This window comes from Mus caroli, chromosome 3 (assembly GCF_900094665.2).
Source record: "Mus caroli chromosome 3, CAROLI_EIJ_v1.1, whole genome shotgun sequence".
NCBI classification, from domain to species: domain Eukaryota; kingdom Metazoa; phylum Chordata; class Mammalia; order Rodentia; family Muridae; genus Mus; species Mus caroli.
In genome coordinates this window covers 108,024,029-108,040,757 of record NC_034572.1, presented here as the reverse complement: position 1 = coordinate 108,040,757, position 16,729 = coordinate 108,024,029, and the positions used below count along the sequence as shown (strand labels likewise).

General features: G+C 34.1%; 1 protein-coding gene across 4 annotated transcripts in view; it reads right to left on the bottom strand.

Annotated features, from left to right (window-relative positions):
• Col11a1 (collagen type XI alpha 1 chain) overlaps window positions 1–16,729 on the bottom strand; it is a 187,134-nt gene that overhangs the window by 6,495 nt on the left and 163,910 nt on the right. For all 4 annotated transcript variants that reach the window (XM_021159058.1, XM_021159057.1, XM_021159060.1 and 1 more), the window contains 8 exons: window positions 9,101–9,154; window positions 8,105–8,212; window positions 7,589–7,642; window positions 7,454–7,489; window positions 7,308–7,361; window positions 5,776–6,025; window positions 2,023–2,135; window positions 933–1,001 (listed from right to left, as the gene is read on the bottom strand). In XM_021159058.1, the coding sequence (XP_021014717.1) occupies window positions 933–1,001; window positions 2,023–2,135; window positions 5,776–6,025; window positions 7,308–7,361; window positions 7,454–7,489; window positions 7,589–7,642; window positions 8,105–8,212; window positions 9,101–9,154 (738 nt within the window). The remainder of the gene's footprint in view (window positions 1–932; window positions 1,002–2,022; window positions 2,136–5,775; window positions 6,026–7,307; window positions 7,362–7,453; window positions 7,490–7,588; window positions 7,643–8,104; window positions 8,213–9,100; window positions 9,155–16,729) is intronic.

Below are 16,729 nucleotides of genomic sequence, written 5' to 3'. Positions count from 1 at the left end.
CCAGAGCCCCGAGGGACTAAACCACCAACCAAAGGGTACACATGGAGGGACCCGTGTCTCCAGCTGCATATGTAGCAGAGGATGGCTCGGTTGGACATTAATGGGAGGAGAGGCTCTTGTCCTGAGAAGGCTTGATGCCCTTCAAGTGTAGGGAAATGCCAGGACCAGGAAGTGAGAGTAGGTGGGTTGGTGAGCAGGGTGAGGAGGGCTGTGATAGGGGGTTTTCAGAGGGGAAAACCAGGAAAGGGGATAACATTTGAAATGTAAATAAAGAAAATATCTAATAAAAAAGAAAATCACAAAAAATTAAATAATTAAATAATTGCCCGGATTATTTGGAAATTGTGATAAATTCCTAATTAAGTAAAGTCAGTTTAACAGCTTTTAGTATGATTTAATTAGGACTTTAATCTTACCATATCTTTAGCAAACTATTACATGGAATTGGTAACTGTAATGAAATATTTAAGGAAACATGGGCTTCATACAAAAAGTTAACTGTCAATTGTTTATTATATTCATCAAACTAACAAGGAGAGAAATTAAACAATCTACAAGTCTTATTGAAATTAGGAACAATGAATAATTGAGTTTCAAGGAGACAGAAATTAAAATAGATGGAGTTAGAGATATTAAATAGGTGTTGTGTTTTGATTCTTGCTACTTTTAGTAAAAAAAAAATACTATTTTATGATGCTAAACTGAAACTTTCATTTGATTATACTTTCTTTTTTCAGAAACTCTTTCAGTTATTTTTGATTCAAAGCTTTAAGGAATTACTTATACTTAAGACTTAAAGAGCTGGGAACCGTGAAATCTTATGGAACGCTGTGTAGCAGTAATTATACATTTGACTGAGCTTCTGAGGACACTTAAGTGGAGCTACACCTAAGGAGTTTGAGATTTTGTTGTATGTGGAAGCAGCAACATACCAGTTTTCCTCTCTTAAATTCACTGTACCAACTTCCTGGTTTCTCCTTTGGCCACGATGAAATTCTTACCTGTTGGAAATGAATAGGAAAATTTAAAAAATAGATAAAAGTCATGAGTATTATTATTTGCATGCATATCAGAAAACTTTGGTACAAATAAGTGTTCTGAAACGTATGACTCCTACATTATGAAACGAGATACGAGCAAACATCGAGGTAGATATTGGGAATGCCATGTAATGAAGACTGAATTATTTCCTTCCTGATAGACTTTTTGGCTAAAAATAAAGAAAAGAGAGAGACTAACTTAAAAAAGCTCATTACAGGCTATCAGGGAGCAGGAATAGGATGCTTATGCAAATTACATTTTCCATTTAAATAATAAACTTAACTTTTCCTCTCAAGACTTTGAACACATAGTTAGATGACTTACTTGAAGTAGTTTACATCCCTCTGTCTGCCACACTACTTGATAGGAAATGTGAGGGTTATTAACTGAATAGAATAAATAAATATTGTCTGTCCTACTTATATAATATCAGAAAATATCATTATGTCAGTTGAATATGCTTCTTCAAACAGAAAATCTGTGTCTCTAGAGATAAAACTCAAGTACCCAAATACTGTGAGATAAGAATCAGGGAATTTGTTTGCTGAGATTAAATATTCAAATTATATGTAAAGTTGGCATATGTTCATTTAAAAAAGAGATTAATACTTTATAAGATGTTCGGCTCTCAACATAATATGCAGCTGCGAGTTCTATCATGTGATAATGGGCACAGAATACCATACACTCTCTAAGATCCGAGATTCAGCTGTTCTGTGTCATGGAAAGCCATAGAATTTTTGAGAGCAAGCAGGTGCCTAAAGAATACATCTGGGTAACAAAATAAAGAAAAGAAGTATGTGTAAACCATGGGCATCAGTTTGGTGACTTATTCATGTTTATGCAAATGAAATATTCTAATTACCCTGAAAGAAAAGCAGATAAATGAAAATACGACAGTATAATTTTCCTGTTTAGTTCAATATTGCAAAAACATGGCAGGAACTGTCAACATCCACTACCAAATAGATTGATACTTACTCCCTCAGATTTTTTATCTGGATAGATGCACGTCTCACCACCAGCTGTGAAATTACAGTAAACTTTGAAGGAATCACCTGAACAACCTTGGTTAGGATCAATCCAATATTCACCTAGAAGTTAAGAAAAAAACAAAACAGAAAAACCTCATATATGAAGCCAGTGGTATCAAAATGAAATGCATCAGATATTAAATTTCATGTGCTGTTTTTGTCATATATCAGTGTATATCTGAATACAGTTACTTTATGTTTCTTTTGCTTCAAACCTTTGTAAATAGCCTAAGTAATCACTCTGCAGTAATCTCTTTAGTTCCTAGAATTCCTCTTATACTTTGGTTGTGGCTTAACTACAATCCTCTCACCTATGAGCATTTTGTTTATCCATGAGGAATAAAGCGCCATCCAAATTAGGATCGGGTGGGCATGACCCAAATCCCACATGTGTCATCACATCTTAGTAATCTCAGTGGTATAATCAACACTTTTTCATGAGTAACAAAACAAGGTGATTGGCATGTGACCTCAGTGGCTATATCATCTATGTGTGCACTTGCATCTGCACAAGTATGTGTAATTGTGTGGAAGACAATGGTCAATGTTTGATGTTTCTTTCTAACTCTCCACCTTTCGTTTTGAGACAGAGTCTCTCAGTGTACCTGGAGCTCATCCATTCAGACAGATTAGCTGGCTGGTGAGCTCTTGGGATCCTTTTGACTCCTCTCTGGCAAAGTTAGGATTTTAGATATGTTCATCCATAACCAGCTTTTGTGAGAGAGCTAGGGATCAAAACTCGTGCCTTTATGCTTATGCAACAGACTTGCTCACTGAGCCCTCTCTCCAGTCCCTCTTAAAACATAAAAAGCTCAAATGGATTTAGTACTAGAAAATTTAAAAGTACAGTAACATCTAACTCTTTAACATTGAATACTGCATATAATCTGGAGAAATTCTTTACATTTCAATGGCTTCTATATTTTTTTCATGTAACTTGAATACATTATGTAACAAAAGTATTCTCATTTTTCAATTCCTTCACACGTGGAAGAAGCTTCTTAGGAAAACCATATAACTAAATAAAAATAATCCACAATTATAGCACTCACACCATTTTTATTATTTTGTATGTTCTATGAATATATAGTTTTGAGTACTATAGAAAATCAATTTGTATCAATTATTTCAATTAACAGTGCCCTAAAATATCCTTAAGAATTAAATACTAAAGATAAATTCTTAATATAAATTTGTTCAGTAGAGTGGTATAGTATCAGGGATGGAGAGGTGGCTCAGCACTTAACAGCACTTCTCTTCTAGATGCTCTTTTAGGTTATCTGGGTTTGATAACCTAAAACCCAGAATCCATATGGAGGCACACAAATGTACAGCTGCAAATGTGTGCTCTTTCACATTATACACACACACACCCACACACACACACACAGATTGGGGGGGGGAGCAAAGTACCCAAGGTCATAAAAACACTAAAACATTAGAAAGTTAAAGAGGTTCCATATACCATAAATCCCATGTTCAATTTGTCTCTAATTTATTCAGCACTAAGCTAAGACTATTTTAACTGCAAAGTTGGCATCATCATTTCCTCTGTAGAATAGTCAATCAGCTCCTTACCCAGATACATTGACAAGGTTTTGTGATTGGTTAATTTACTACACATTACTCTGCAGGCTGTTCATGACTGCTTACTCTAAGTGAGCTATTTTTTGGTTTTACACTCACATTAGGGTCTTGCTTCATCATAATTTTGCAAATTTCCCCCACAGTTTTCCTGGAATAATCTTTTGATTATGATCATGGCTGATATCTCTTTATAATTTCAGAAGAAATATAACTATCAAAGTTAACATTATTTTGATCTGATTCCCTTATTGTATAAATTCATATTATTTTCATAGAACATACAATATTTGTATTAAACCTGTATGTAGAATCACTCCTCATAAATGTATAACAAATAGAGATAATCTCAGTTAATTAGTAATGTAAAGAACTAACAAAGTGGGTTGTTATGTTGAGATTATCAGAAAGTACAGCCCACAGGATGCTCATCCTTTCTAAAGAGCATTTTTCCCTTCAGCTCTTCTTCTGCAACACATGTGGTTTGTAATTCAATACCTGTTCTTATCTTTTACACCTGGTGATCAGTTCTTCCCAACTAAATCATTTATAGAGTTCTGAAGCATATAAGTCACATGATATAGTCATACTCATTTATATTCATTTAAGTGTCATATGAACCCAACAGGAATATATTGATTGGCAATGATTTTAAACTTTGGAGTAGGAAGAGTAATTTTCTAGCATATGTTAAACTAAACGACACCATCTCATTGCTTGTATGGTGCCAGTAAAAAGTAAGAATCTCTTTATAAGTCACTGAACTAAATGTATCTTTTCACATAAATATTGATTTCACAACCTTAACAACAACATTTATATAGGATCGAATTACTGTTGCTAGTGTTAATAGACTACGTTTAAGAAAATAACAGTTTTGTAGTGTTTATACTTTTTAGTGCTACTTGTGAGTTACGTTTGACTTGTCTAGAAGTACTAAGTTATATATAAATGAATCATAATACTAATTTAAAGTCAATCATACAACACAATAATTTCCTGGGAGAAAAGGAGTGACAGACATACTTCAGGAAAAAGTGGAAAACTGAGACTTGGATAAGTACTTACTCCTCATTAAATAACAAATTAGATGACTTTACCACCTATTTAACAACCATAAAACTGTTTAATTCTTCAGAAAGCAAAGATACAAGGCATTTGTAGGATGTAGGCACAGTAAATTATGATTACTATTAAGTAAGCTGGTTCTAATTTTTTTCTGGCTATGTGTGCATCAAAGGAAAATTATTTTCAAAAAAGTTTTAGTTTTATATTATGACTACAATTGTGATGTCTGACTGTGTGTAAGTGTAATGTGTGTATGCTGGTGCCTGTGGAAGCCAGAAGTAGTTCCAAAAATCCCCTGAAACCGGAGTTACTGACAGTATAAGCTATCAGGTGAGTACTGGAGCTGAGCCCAGGTCCTGTATTAGGGCATCCAGTGTTCTTACTGCCCTCCAGCCCTGAAAACTAAATTTTCTCCACAAGTCATCATTATTTTTAAATATTGTATTCACCAAACACATGGATCAAATATTCAGCTGTTAAACTACTTACTCTTATACATATTATTCAGATTAATGTACTAAACCATATTAACATATTCATATTAGTTAATATTAACATAATCATTTTAAAATAAAATTAGTCATTAACATCAAGTCAGTAAGTAATAAATGTAGTGTAAGAATGTTTATGCACATACAATACTGTTTTGTGAGCCATTTAAATGGACAAATATACCTGTGCTAATTATAAGTATCCAAAATTAATCCTGTCAAAATTTAATAAAACATGATTTTGTATTGAGCTTTTGAAAGCATTTCTTAGAATACATGCTGTAAATAGTTGTTTTTTCCCTATCTACAAGGCTAACAGTAATAGTAATTTGTGTTAGTTTTATTTAGAGACTATATTAATTATATAGAAAGCATTTCTTAGAATACATGCTGTAAATAAGTTGTTTTTTTCCCTATTTACAAGGTTAACAGTAATAGTAATTTGTGTTAGTTTTATTTAGAGACTATATTAACTATATTAACAAAAATGAGTGAACTGACAAGGCACTTTGATGGCTGAACAGCTCACAGCATTTGCTTAGTAATTATTGACATACCATCTGGGAAGTCAGGATGGCTGAGTTGCAGGTCTTTGCATGTTCGTGCTGGGTTGGTCTGTGTGCCCATGGGAAACTTCATGTGTTCAATGTCTTGTTTCAGAGAATTGAGGGAACCAAATATCTCCTCCATGCCATCTGTGTAGTCAAGAATATTATCTCCTGCATCACCCTGGATGCTTTCAGTGTGCCTTCTGGTCTTTTTCGGTGACAAAATAGGCAATGGCTGTATCACTTCTCCAGGAGGACCCTGCAAGCAAATTGAGTGAGTGTCATTAATTTTGAAAAATAAGATATTCCGTGACTTTATTTACTACTTACATTCTTTTCAGAAATTAATTGGCTGAACTATCAGTTGCTAAATTAATGATATGTAATAGATAAAAAGATATATTTTTAAAAGAGTATAGTAGAGATACTGAGGTAGGTTGACAAAGCAGATAATTACTGGTACCGTATCTGTAAATTACCATAGTATGAATTTTTGGTGACATACTGCATAGGTTACTTGTATTTATTGGCTAATCTTAATTTGTATAGCTATATCCATGACTAGATACCAGAATCTCTGGGGACTAGAACACTGTTCCAAAGCTCTGAGGCTATCCAAATTTTATTTATTCAATAATAGCTTACTTTCTGAATGAGTACCAAAAAACAAATCTGCCCCATTATCATATTAAAACATGCATAACTCAGCACAATAACTAAGATTTCAACCTTTCTTATAATTGGGATGAGGGAATATATGATTTGGTAAGCTGAAGTCACTGGGGTAGACCTAGTGAAGTATCACTGATATTCTTATGAAAAGAAAAAAAAATATGATCACATGAACACAGATCTAGGCAAGGTTGGCAATCTAAGAAAAGGATGTTATATATAAGATGAGAGTTTAAAATAATTTCTCCTCCCATGTCTTTCAGAAGAAACCAACCCTGTGACACTTTGGTCTAGGATTTCCAGCTTCCACAGGGACATACTGCTTGTATTTTGCCCTGTGGCTAGACTAAACAAACACACATATGGTTGGAGACAATTTAACTAGAAAAAAAAAAAAACAGAATACAGTGTCTTACATATAGGTCTACACTTTAATACAAACACTTCAGAAAAATAACATTCCTAATAAATGACACTTATTTAGCTATGGGATCTGAGCTTTCATTTTTAATCCTGAAGTGTGCGTGTGTGCGTGTGTGCGTGTGTGTGTGTGTGTGTGTGTGTGCATGTTCATTTTGTGGGACATATATTCTGTTAGTTTCAGTAAATGTGATGAAATAATTACCTTGAAAAGTTAGTAAGTTTATTGTAGAATACAATTAAGAAATATTTATATGTAAGAAATGATATCAGTTAAAAAACAAATCTTGACATGTAGGGTGATAATCTGAGGAACCACATTGGATTTTCCTACAACATCAGTACTTTGGACAGAATATTTCTTCCCTTTGTTACACAAGTCCAGAGAAACTATTTCCTGCACCCACATGCCTTCTAAGAGAGCATCATTCTTGCTAATATACACTTACTGGAGGCCCGGGAGGCCCTGGCATACCACTGTCACCCTTCTGGCCAGTAGGTCCCTGTTTGAAAGAAAAGAGAACAAGCCATTAAGTGAGAGAGAAATGCACGGGCTTCATCAAAGCACTGCTATTCAAACGAGAAAAGCACTTACAGATGATCCTTTGTTACCCTTTGGGCCAGCAGGACCCTGGAAAACACAAGGAAACACACACAGGTAAACACTTGGACAATACCTTGCACCGGCATCCTTGCCACTTACTTCATATTTCTCTTGTTTTGTACTTACTGGTAATCCTGGAGGACCAGGGGGACCTATGGGACCAGCAGGACCTGGGATGCCCTAGCGGGAAAACAGCATACAATTAATATCACTTCCTTTTCATGTTTTGCTACATATATTGCAAAAATCTGAAAATTTATGGGCATCGAAGAGTTTTTCATTATGAATTACTTTTTGTTTGGTAATCCAAGACTTTTACTGTTCATTGCAATATATAATTTTATATGATTTCACCACCATGAGGACTATACAGACATTCATTATGGCATCTCTAAAACTCTCAAAATAAGATCTGATTGTTGTGTGGAATAACTTGTACAAACAGCTACCTCATTGTATTTTTCACTATTTTTACTTAAATCATGTTTTTAATTCATTAAAATATTTTTAAAGAGCATGAATTAAAGTAGGTAAGAATATAGTGCCCTAAAGACCTCCAGTGATCAACATGAAAAACCTTGTCAGTGTGCAAATGTATTGCCCTGCTGTATGGATGTGGACAAACCATCTGACTATGCTCACCCCATCGCCTTTGGCTCCTGGAGATCCTTGAGTCCCAGGAAGTCCTCTGTCACCTTTTTCCCCTTGTTCTCCTGGAGGACCAATCAATCCAATTAAACCTGGATGTCCCTATAAAAAAGAAAGAAAAACCAGTAATATATGTTATAACCATGATGAAGTTCTAGTCATAAAATACTTGACTGTAGAATTCATGAACCATAACATGAAAGAAATTGACGGGTTTTTTTGATAAGCCTTTTGCATAAAATTTAGAGTTTAGAACCTCCATGTAATTAAGTGGATCATTATTGCTTTCAGGAAGAGCCACCTTTATTAAGGATGAAGTATTACAAATAAAAGAATTTTCTACCAAAAAACCCAAACAAACAAATATCAGTGCTTCATCTGCAATAAACTTAAAAAAAAAAAAGAACAATAATGTCCAAATGGTGTACTGGTAACATAAAAACCAGAGAGCTCATTATTTCAGTAAGCATCTCATTTAATATGAAATCTTTCACATTCTTTAGGGACCGCTTAGTCTTTAACAGAGTTCTGGAGATGTAAAAGCCTTTCAAACCATTCTAATTCCATTATACAAATGGCTCATTTTCTTTATGTAGTAAAACACAATATAAATTCTGGGAGAACGTATTATTATTTCAAAACCCATTTCTGATTTAAAAGTTTTACTTCCATGTTTAAAACAGAAAAAAAGAGTCATTTTTGCTATTCAGTCTATTTTTGGGGAGAGTTATTTAGCATAACCATATGCTTTCTCCATAAGGTGCCTAAAAGGGATCATTAAGAAATCGCTCTCCTGCTGAAACAGTTTCTACTGCTATCTGCATACTTTTTCTTCACTAAATACATTTGAGGCTCTGAAAATTGTTATCTGTTCCTATAATCAGAAAGACAGTAGTAGAGTTTGAAATCGCCTTTTTAGTGGCCTTGAGAAAGTTGTCAGATTTGCTGTTTGTGTTATAAAATCCTAATAACACAGTCTTTTACTCTTACCTTTTCACCCTTGGAGCCAGGGTCACCTTTGAGACCAGGTAAACCAGGAGGTCCCTGAACAAAAATAAAGGAAATAAAGATATTGAGAAAAAGGGTTATGGTTTGAATGTGTAATGTCCCATTTGGTAGTGATCTTCCAGAAAGCTGTAGGACTATGGGCTCTAGATCTAGAGGCTATACAGAATGGTATGGCAGAGCAGGATGGCTGGGCACTACAGAGGTAGGACTTCCTGTTTGCTTCCTGTTCAGCCTTCTTCATATGAACACACAATCTCAAGTTCTTGCACCAGGGACAGAAGCTGGTCCCATTCACTGTGTCTTCTTGGCCATGCACCTTAGAGCCAAAGTAAGTCCTTCTCTCTCTTAGTTGTCCAATGTATATATCCCTATATGTGTACCCCATGTGCATAGACCTACATGTATACCTCTATTTGTATATCTGTGTACATACAAATGTGTTTATCTCTACATGAATGTTTCTATGTTCATGTCCTCATGCATATATTTTATGGATATATGTGATAGGTTTTATTAAACAAAAGTATCAAAAAATTCACATTTGAGTTACAGAGGCAGTTTGTTTTTTGAAGCTCAGTCAAGGTTAACAATGATGAGTGTTATTGCATTTGCTGGGACCATAGAGAAATCCATGATCTTAAAAAGTTGATGAGGAATCAAAATATTGATAATTTTAATTAAATAAGTGTGTGTGAAACCTGAAATAGGATAGATGATATATGGATTCACATTTGAGAAGAAAGCATAAGCTCTTAATTATAATAATTAAAGCAGAATAGATTTGGAACTTATGCATTCAGTTAATGAGTACTTCAATGAAAAGCTCTAATTTCAAAGGTTACAATATTTTCAGCAACATTTAAAAAAACCAAAAGATTGTAATAATTAAATGACATTTGAATACCTAAGAGAAGTCATATAGATGTGATATTGTTGTGTTTACACATAAAACTATATTGGTATATATTGGAATGGTATCTAATTCTGTAGAGAATCAGGAAACGAGTCTGTGATATGAACTTGAAGCCACAAGAGGCAATATATAACACTCTGAATTCTGACCTCAATTTTACTTATATTCTATTGAATATAAACATATCTCACTATGATTTCTGGAGAGAAAGATATATTGAAATCCACAGTGATAATACTATGATTTAATGCTATATTTTCAATATTCATAGAAAGACTGATTATGAAGCTTTTGTGTCCAGTTAACTTGTTAAAACATTCATTTGACTTATAAGAAGTGACCTGGAATTCAAATCCAGGAATTGGATTGATAGCCCAACATTCTTTTAGAATAGCACGCTGAGCTTCTCAGAGTGATGACAACCACCAAGGGCAATGCAATTTGTGTAAAGGAATGGCAAGCCATTTGACAAACCATTGAAGGTGAGCTTCAAAGGAAGTGCACTGAAATTGATTCCAAAGTTTTAAAGATAGAAAAGCTCCTGCATAGCAGAAAGGAAAATGAATGGAAACACATCCATTATAACAATTGACTGGACATAATTAAGGAATAAAAAGAAATGTTTGAACTTCTTCTTGTGGGCCAGAAATGGTTTTAGCAAATTATAATACAGGATTTTGTCTGCAGCACTATTTACGAATATGATACTTGACTGTTTTTCTTTGACTTAAAAATTTATTGTGATTTAAATGCTTGCAAACTAAGGACTCTTGGAAGATCAAGTGGATGCATTTGGCTGGAGGATCACGGGTCCAATGTATCAATTAGGCTGCTGGATGGTAAAGTCAAGAGGATTATCATGCTTCAGTCTAGCTATACATTTTCCTAAGCCATAAGTACTGCCACAGTTTTGGCAAAGATCAATTTAATATAATTTCTTTTTAGTAGCAAAAAAAGAAGACATGAGCTTACAAACCCGTTTGGAGAATGCAAGGACTTGACCTAAAGCTTATAAATTAGATTGAACATTATTTTTTCTTCTTCAATTACATAACAAAGAACCAACATAAATTGTATGGTTTCTTTCCCAGCTAAGTTATTGGAGTTCATTCCTAGTTGTTTATTGGAGGCTTGCACAAAAATTCTTCAACTGTTGAAACTAGTTTACAATGAGACTTTTCCTTTGTCTACTTCCTACATTTCTTTTGTTTTCTTTTCTTTCCGTTTGTTTCATTATTCTTTTATTTTTGGTATGTTATATCTGGACTACATTTTTCCCCCTCTTCCTCCACTCTTGCCAGTCCCTCTCCCTCAGATCCACTCCTCCTCTGTTTCCCTTCAGAAAAACAGGCCTCCTAGAAATCTATACTAAGCAAGGCATATCAAGTTGCAATAAGACTAGACACCTCTCTTTATATTAAGCATTACTCAGATATTAAAAATTAACATCATACAGGAGAGAAGCCCAGAGGGCCAGGAGAATGAATAGAAATATGCAGCAGTATGTGGTGGGGAAGACGGAGAATTTCTAGAAAATCCAACAGCAATAGCAGCAGCAGCAGCAACAACATCAGCAACAACAAACAAACAAAAGAAAAGTCTCTGTATGTTATCAGGTCTCAAATTTGGTCACATGATGTAGTCCAGGGGACTATAAAGAAGGTGATGCACATTAAACATAAACAAGATATATTTAATTTAATTATTTAACACTAAAATTTAAATTAATATTGGTGTCATACACATTCTTTTGCTTTATGCAGAAATGCCTTATAAATGCCTTAGGTCAATTGAGTCATGTGCATCAGAAGTTCATGCTAATCTCCAGTAAAGTACCAAGTTCAAGGTCATCACACTTTGTCACGAAACAACCAAAGCATTCAGAAAAAATAAGAGTAGTAAAAGAAATGTTACTGGAAGTGTAGGTTTGCTGTAGAATACCTGCCCAGCATGCACCTTTATATGCATTAAAGGCTATAGTTTTATCCCCAACCCCACAGAAAAGAAAAATATTTTTTCCTAGTAACACATTTTTAAAATGACTTTAGATGAACCTCCAGTAGTATATGTTAAAGGATATAATATAAATGAGTAAGAGAAACAATTAAATAATAATGTATTGGCCTTATAGCACCATCACATAGGAGACATAATCTACATTAGAACTAAGATGTATGAAAGCATAAGGAAATATTTCTAACAAAACATAACTGCACTCTTTGATCTGCACTTGGGACCCCTTTACTCTGTGGGTTGCCTCATCCATCCTTGATAGGATGGTTGCACGTAGTGTTATTGTTTTATCATGCTTGGATGATATCTCTGGAAGGCTTGCTCTTTCCTGAAGGGAAATTGAAAAAAAAAAAAAAAGTCGATCTAGAGGAAAGGGAGTTGTGGAATATATAATTGAGAGGAGTGAGGAAGGAAAGTCTGCTGTTGGAATGTATTATATGAGAGAAGAATACAGACATGTATACAAACATATATACATAGATATAATAAAGAACCATTGACTTGTACCAGAAGCAGAAACCATTATCAATCCTGGTTGAAGGATAGGAGAATACCCAGGAGGCTCCACCCACTCAGAAGAGGAGGGGTGGGGAGTGTAGGGTAAGAATTGGGGAGGGGGTGACTGTGAAAGGGGCTGTGAGTGGGATGTAAAGGGAATAAGTAAAAATATAAAAGAATCCTGGTTGACTCTGATGCATCCCAGTCAAATAACACTACATTCTCTATATATTGAAAATATGAAAAGGGGCCATATTTCTTCTGCTCTCCCTTTATAGTTTGTCTAGCAGGTACATGAGACAGTTTATAGAAATTTCTCTATCAGAGGAAGAACTGGCACATAACACACACCAGGCATCCACATCTCAATCATCGTTAGAGTTACAAATGTTCACTTGCCATCCCTGAGCTATCCACAGTATTTAACAATAACATTATGTTAATGTTAACATATTGAAAAGGGAATCTAGCTTAAAATCTGTCCAAATAAATGACAAATTACAGTGCAAATGTTAACAGTACTTCTAGATATGTTCCTGATGAATGGGTACATACCAGCTTTTTTACTCTATCATAACTGTACAAGATAAAATGACAAAGAAGAAATGCAAGCAATCCTAATTGCTCAGGATTAAGAAATTACATACTAGATATTATTTTAGTGTCAAATCTATTTTTGAGGTATTTCTCTACAAATACTATTCAGGAAGGAAAAGGAATGATGCTGTTAATCCAGGTCAGTATTATGTGTTTTGTTTTGTTTTGTTTTGTTTTGTTTTGTTTTGTTTTGTTTTGTTTTGTTTTGTTTTGTTTTTGTCTGAAACAGAAATTAGTGATTTCATGACAGGGAAGACAGTTATAATCTCTCTGATTTTGTATGGAAGATATTAAAAACGTTAGGTCTGAGTTTAAAAATATGATTCCAAGGGTTCATGTTTGGTATTTGCTCTTCAGGATATTGTAAAATGGAAAATCCTTAGGGAAATACATAATTCATAAGTAATAAAGAGAAAAGGAAAACAGGAACCAGGCATTTATAAGTGCTCAAAATACAGATGCAAACACTTCCCTGTACCGTAGTACCTTGTGCAGTATCTGCCTTGATATGTAATGCAAAACTGTATAGCGCTGGGATTTAAGAAAAACTGTACACCCTAAACTTAACTCAGAAAATTTGAAAGAGCAGATACTTAAAAAATTAAACCCATTTAGTCACTGAAGAATATCATATATTACAGCTCTGTTACAGAGTTTATGTGTCACATTAAACAAAATTATTCAAACTGTAATTCAGGAACCCATCTCTTCTATTGTTTACATTTGGATGTTTAAAAATTGATGCTGTCAAATATTTTTTTATTCTCTGAAAATAAAGCCTTTATGATATTAAAATTGACCAAATTCCAAGTTGTTTTCCAGCATTGTTGAAATGATTAGATGTTTAATAAACAAAAATATGAAAGAAAAAAGTTAAAACTACTACAGTATTAATTATTCTTACAAATATCAAATACAAGCTTTTTAAATTATTAAACAATATTAACTGTGACCCAATAGTGAATAACTGAATTTATTTAACTTTATCTTTTAAGACACACCCATTAAAATGTTGATTATTCAAGAAGTGAGTCATTCTATGCACAAAACAACACTGTCAAAGTAGTCTTTTCAGCTTTCTGATTGATACATGTGTGCGTCACATGTGTCCTTAGTTCTGTGAAGCAATTGTGTGTTTGTGTGTGTGTATGTATGTGGGTATATGTGTGTGTGTGTATATGTACATGTGTATGTGTGTGTGTCTCTGTGCATGTGATGTGATATATATATATATATATATATATATATATATATATATATATGTGTGTATATATAGAGAGAGAGTGGTATATACAGATGTTTAAGTTACATATAATTGCAAAGATATGCTTTCATAGCTGTGCATGAGGGGGTCACTTCTGAAATCCAATACTTGTGGTCTGAGACAAGATCTCAAATAATGAAACCAAGGCCAATCTGGATTTTTATAAAGAATTACACATTTCAAAATAAACTTAAAACACAAACATTTAAGAAAACAAAATAAGAAGGCTTTGTTAAGTACCGTGGTTAATGTGGTTGAATATTTCTGTGTTGGGAACTATAGACAACTTAAGAAAAAGCACAAATACCGTACTGCAAGGAGTACTTGCAGACATCCATCTGAACAGTCTTGGATGTGAGTGTGAACGTATGTGTAAATATGAGCAAAGCATACTATGAATAAGGAATTATTCATATAAATTTCAAGTGGATTAATTTTTAACTCCAACGCAAACTTGTCTGAACTTTCACATATTTTGGCATCACCTCCCACATTTATCCCCACTTAAGCCTCTTTCCTTCCTTTGTAACTAGATCATACTTCTAAATCAGGGAAGCAAACACACAGGTGACCTGGGAAGGTGAGTCTCTGCTCGACACTGGAACAGCTAAAACAGAGTTATGTTTTAGCTGCTCTAAATATAACCCTGCTTGCCTTGCATTGACTTCTAATCCAGAGTATTGGCTATATACATGTATGGATTTAGGTACCATTTAGTTACACTCACCAAAGATACAAAAGTGACTATTTAGAAATATAATTCCATCTTGCATTTGACAATCACTTATTCAGTAGCTCCACTGTCCACCATGTGTGTGAATGCTTTAAAAGAACCCATTTAATACATTCAAGAATGCATCAAGAATATATCTCAATTATTTTTAATTAAACTTAATATTCCTTTATCGGACTGGGTCAGATCCCTCACTATTCTCTCTTTAAGAATATAGAGCTAGAGTAGGGTTTTTAATGTCATCCTTCAAGCCCAGGAAGTAGCTAATGTCTTTAAACAGTGTGTTTGTCTCAATAGTGGGTCAATTTAACCTGTACCAATAAGATATCTCTAACTCCATTTAAAACATGTTACTTCTAAAATACATCATTCTCAGATAAGTAAGAAAGCTCACTATATGCAGTCCCTAACTCCATTCATCCCCCGAGGACTAAGAAACACCTTCCAGCAACTAGAGTCATTTAAAAAGATATATATATATATATATATATATATATATATATATATATATATATATATTTCACTATTATTCACATAGTATTATTCTCCAGTGAACCCAGCAGCTATGAAATTAGTAGACCCATGTTGGTCCTTCTTGATGCTTACAACTGCAATTTTCTAAATAGAATTTGAATTATTCAGCTTTCTTATACTCTAAATTTGCTTAAGCATTAGAAATACAAATTTTGCAGACTTTAATCACCTGGTGTGTCTGATGGTTTTATTTTTAACATTAGCTAAAGGAAATCTCTAATAACTGTCTTCTATTTCATCTGTTGAAAGGTCAGAATACTTATTGGAAAATGTAACATAAAAAGAAGAAAAATAACCCTGGTAAATTTTAGGGAGATACTTAGGGAAAACATTTTGCTACCAGACTCAGAATCTGTAGTTAGGCGTTCACTACATCAAAAAGAAATATTTTCTAAATACAAAGTGCAGACCTGGAACTGACTCAGATTCACCCAGGGCTCAATTTTTATGATAATGAGAGTAGATAAATAGAAATCTCCTGCTTCAGGTCAATTAAAGATCTGACACCATTTATCCAGTTACCAACACATGCAGCCAGCAAGTTTTGTCTTTTTACCCTTCTCCCCATTTCTTCTATGTTGCTAAAAAGTTACATCATATTCCTAAAACTATCCACCAAGGTCTATTTCCTTATTGCCCACTTTCTCCCGAGGCTAACTGCCAAGATCCAGCTATCAAACTATTAAAGTTCAGCATCAAAAACTCCTTGTATTTACCTTAATTAACATGCCCAATCAAAATTAAACGCCTCACTCTAATACAGGAATTCTTTTCCCTTGCATGTTCCTGTCACTTGCCTAAGAACCAATCTGTCTCCTCTCTATCCAGAGGCTGCCTTTGTTTCTACCTCTTCTCCCTCTACTTTGCACCTTTTCTCCTCCGTGTGTCCTCTGTCTCCTGTCTTTGTCTCTTATGCCCTGCCCTGTAGTTCTGAGACTAATGAATCACCGCTGCGATGGGAACTTGGTCTTGGTGTGTCCTGGGCTGTCTATGTTTTGGATAAGAGGAATGTAAAGAAAGTTCAGATTATTTCAAGAAAGGATGTGGTTATTTAAAGTA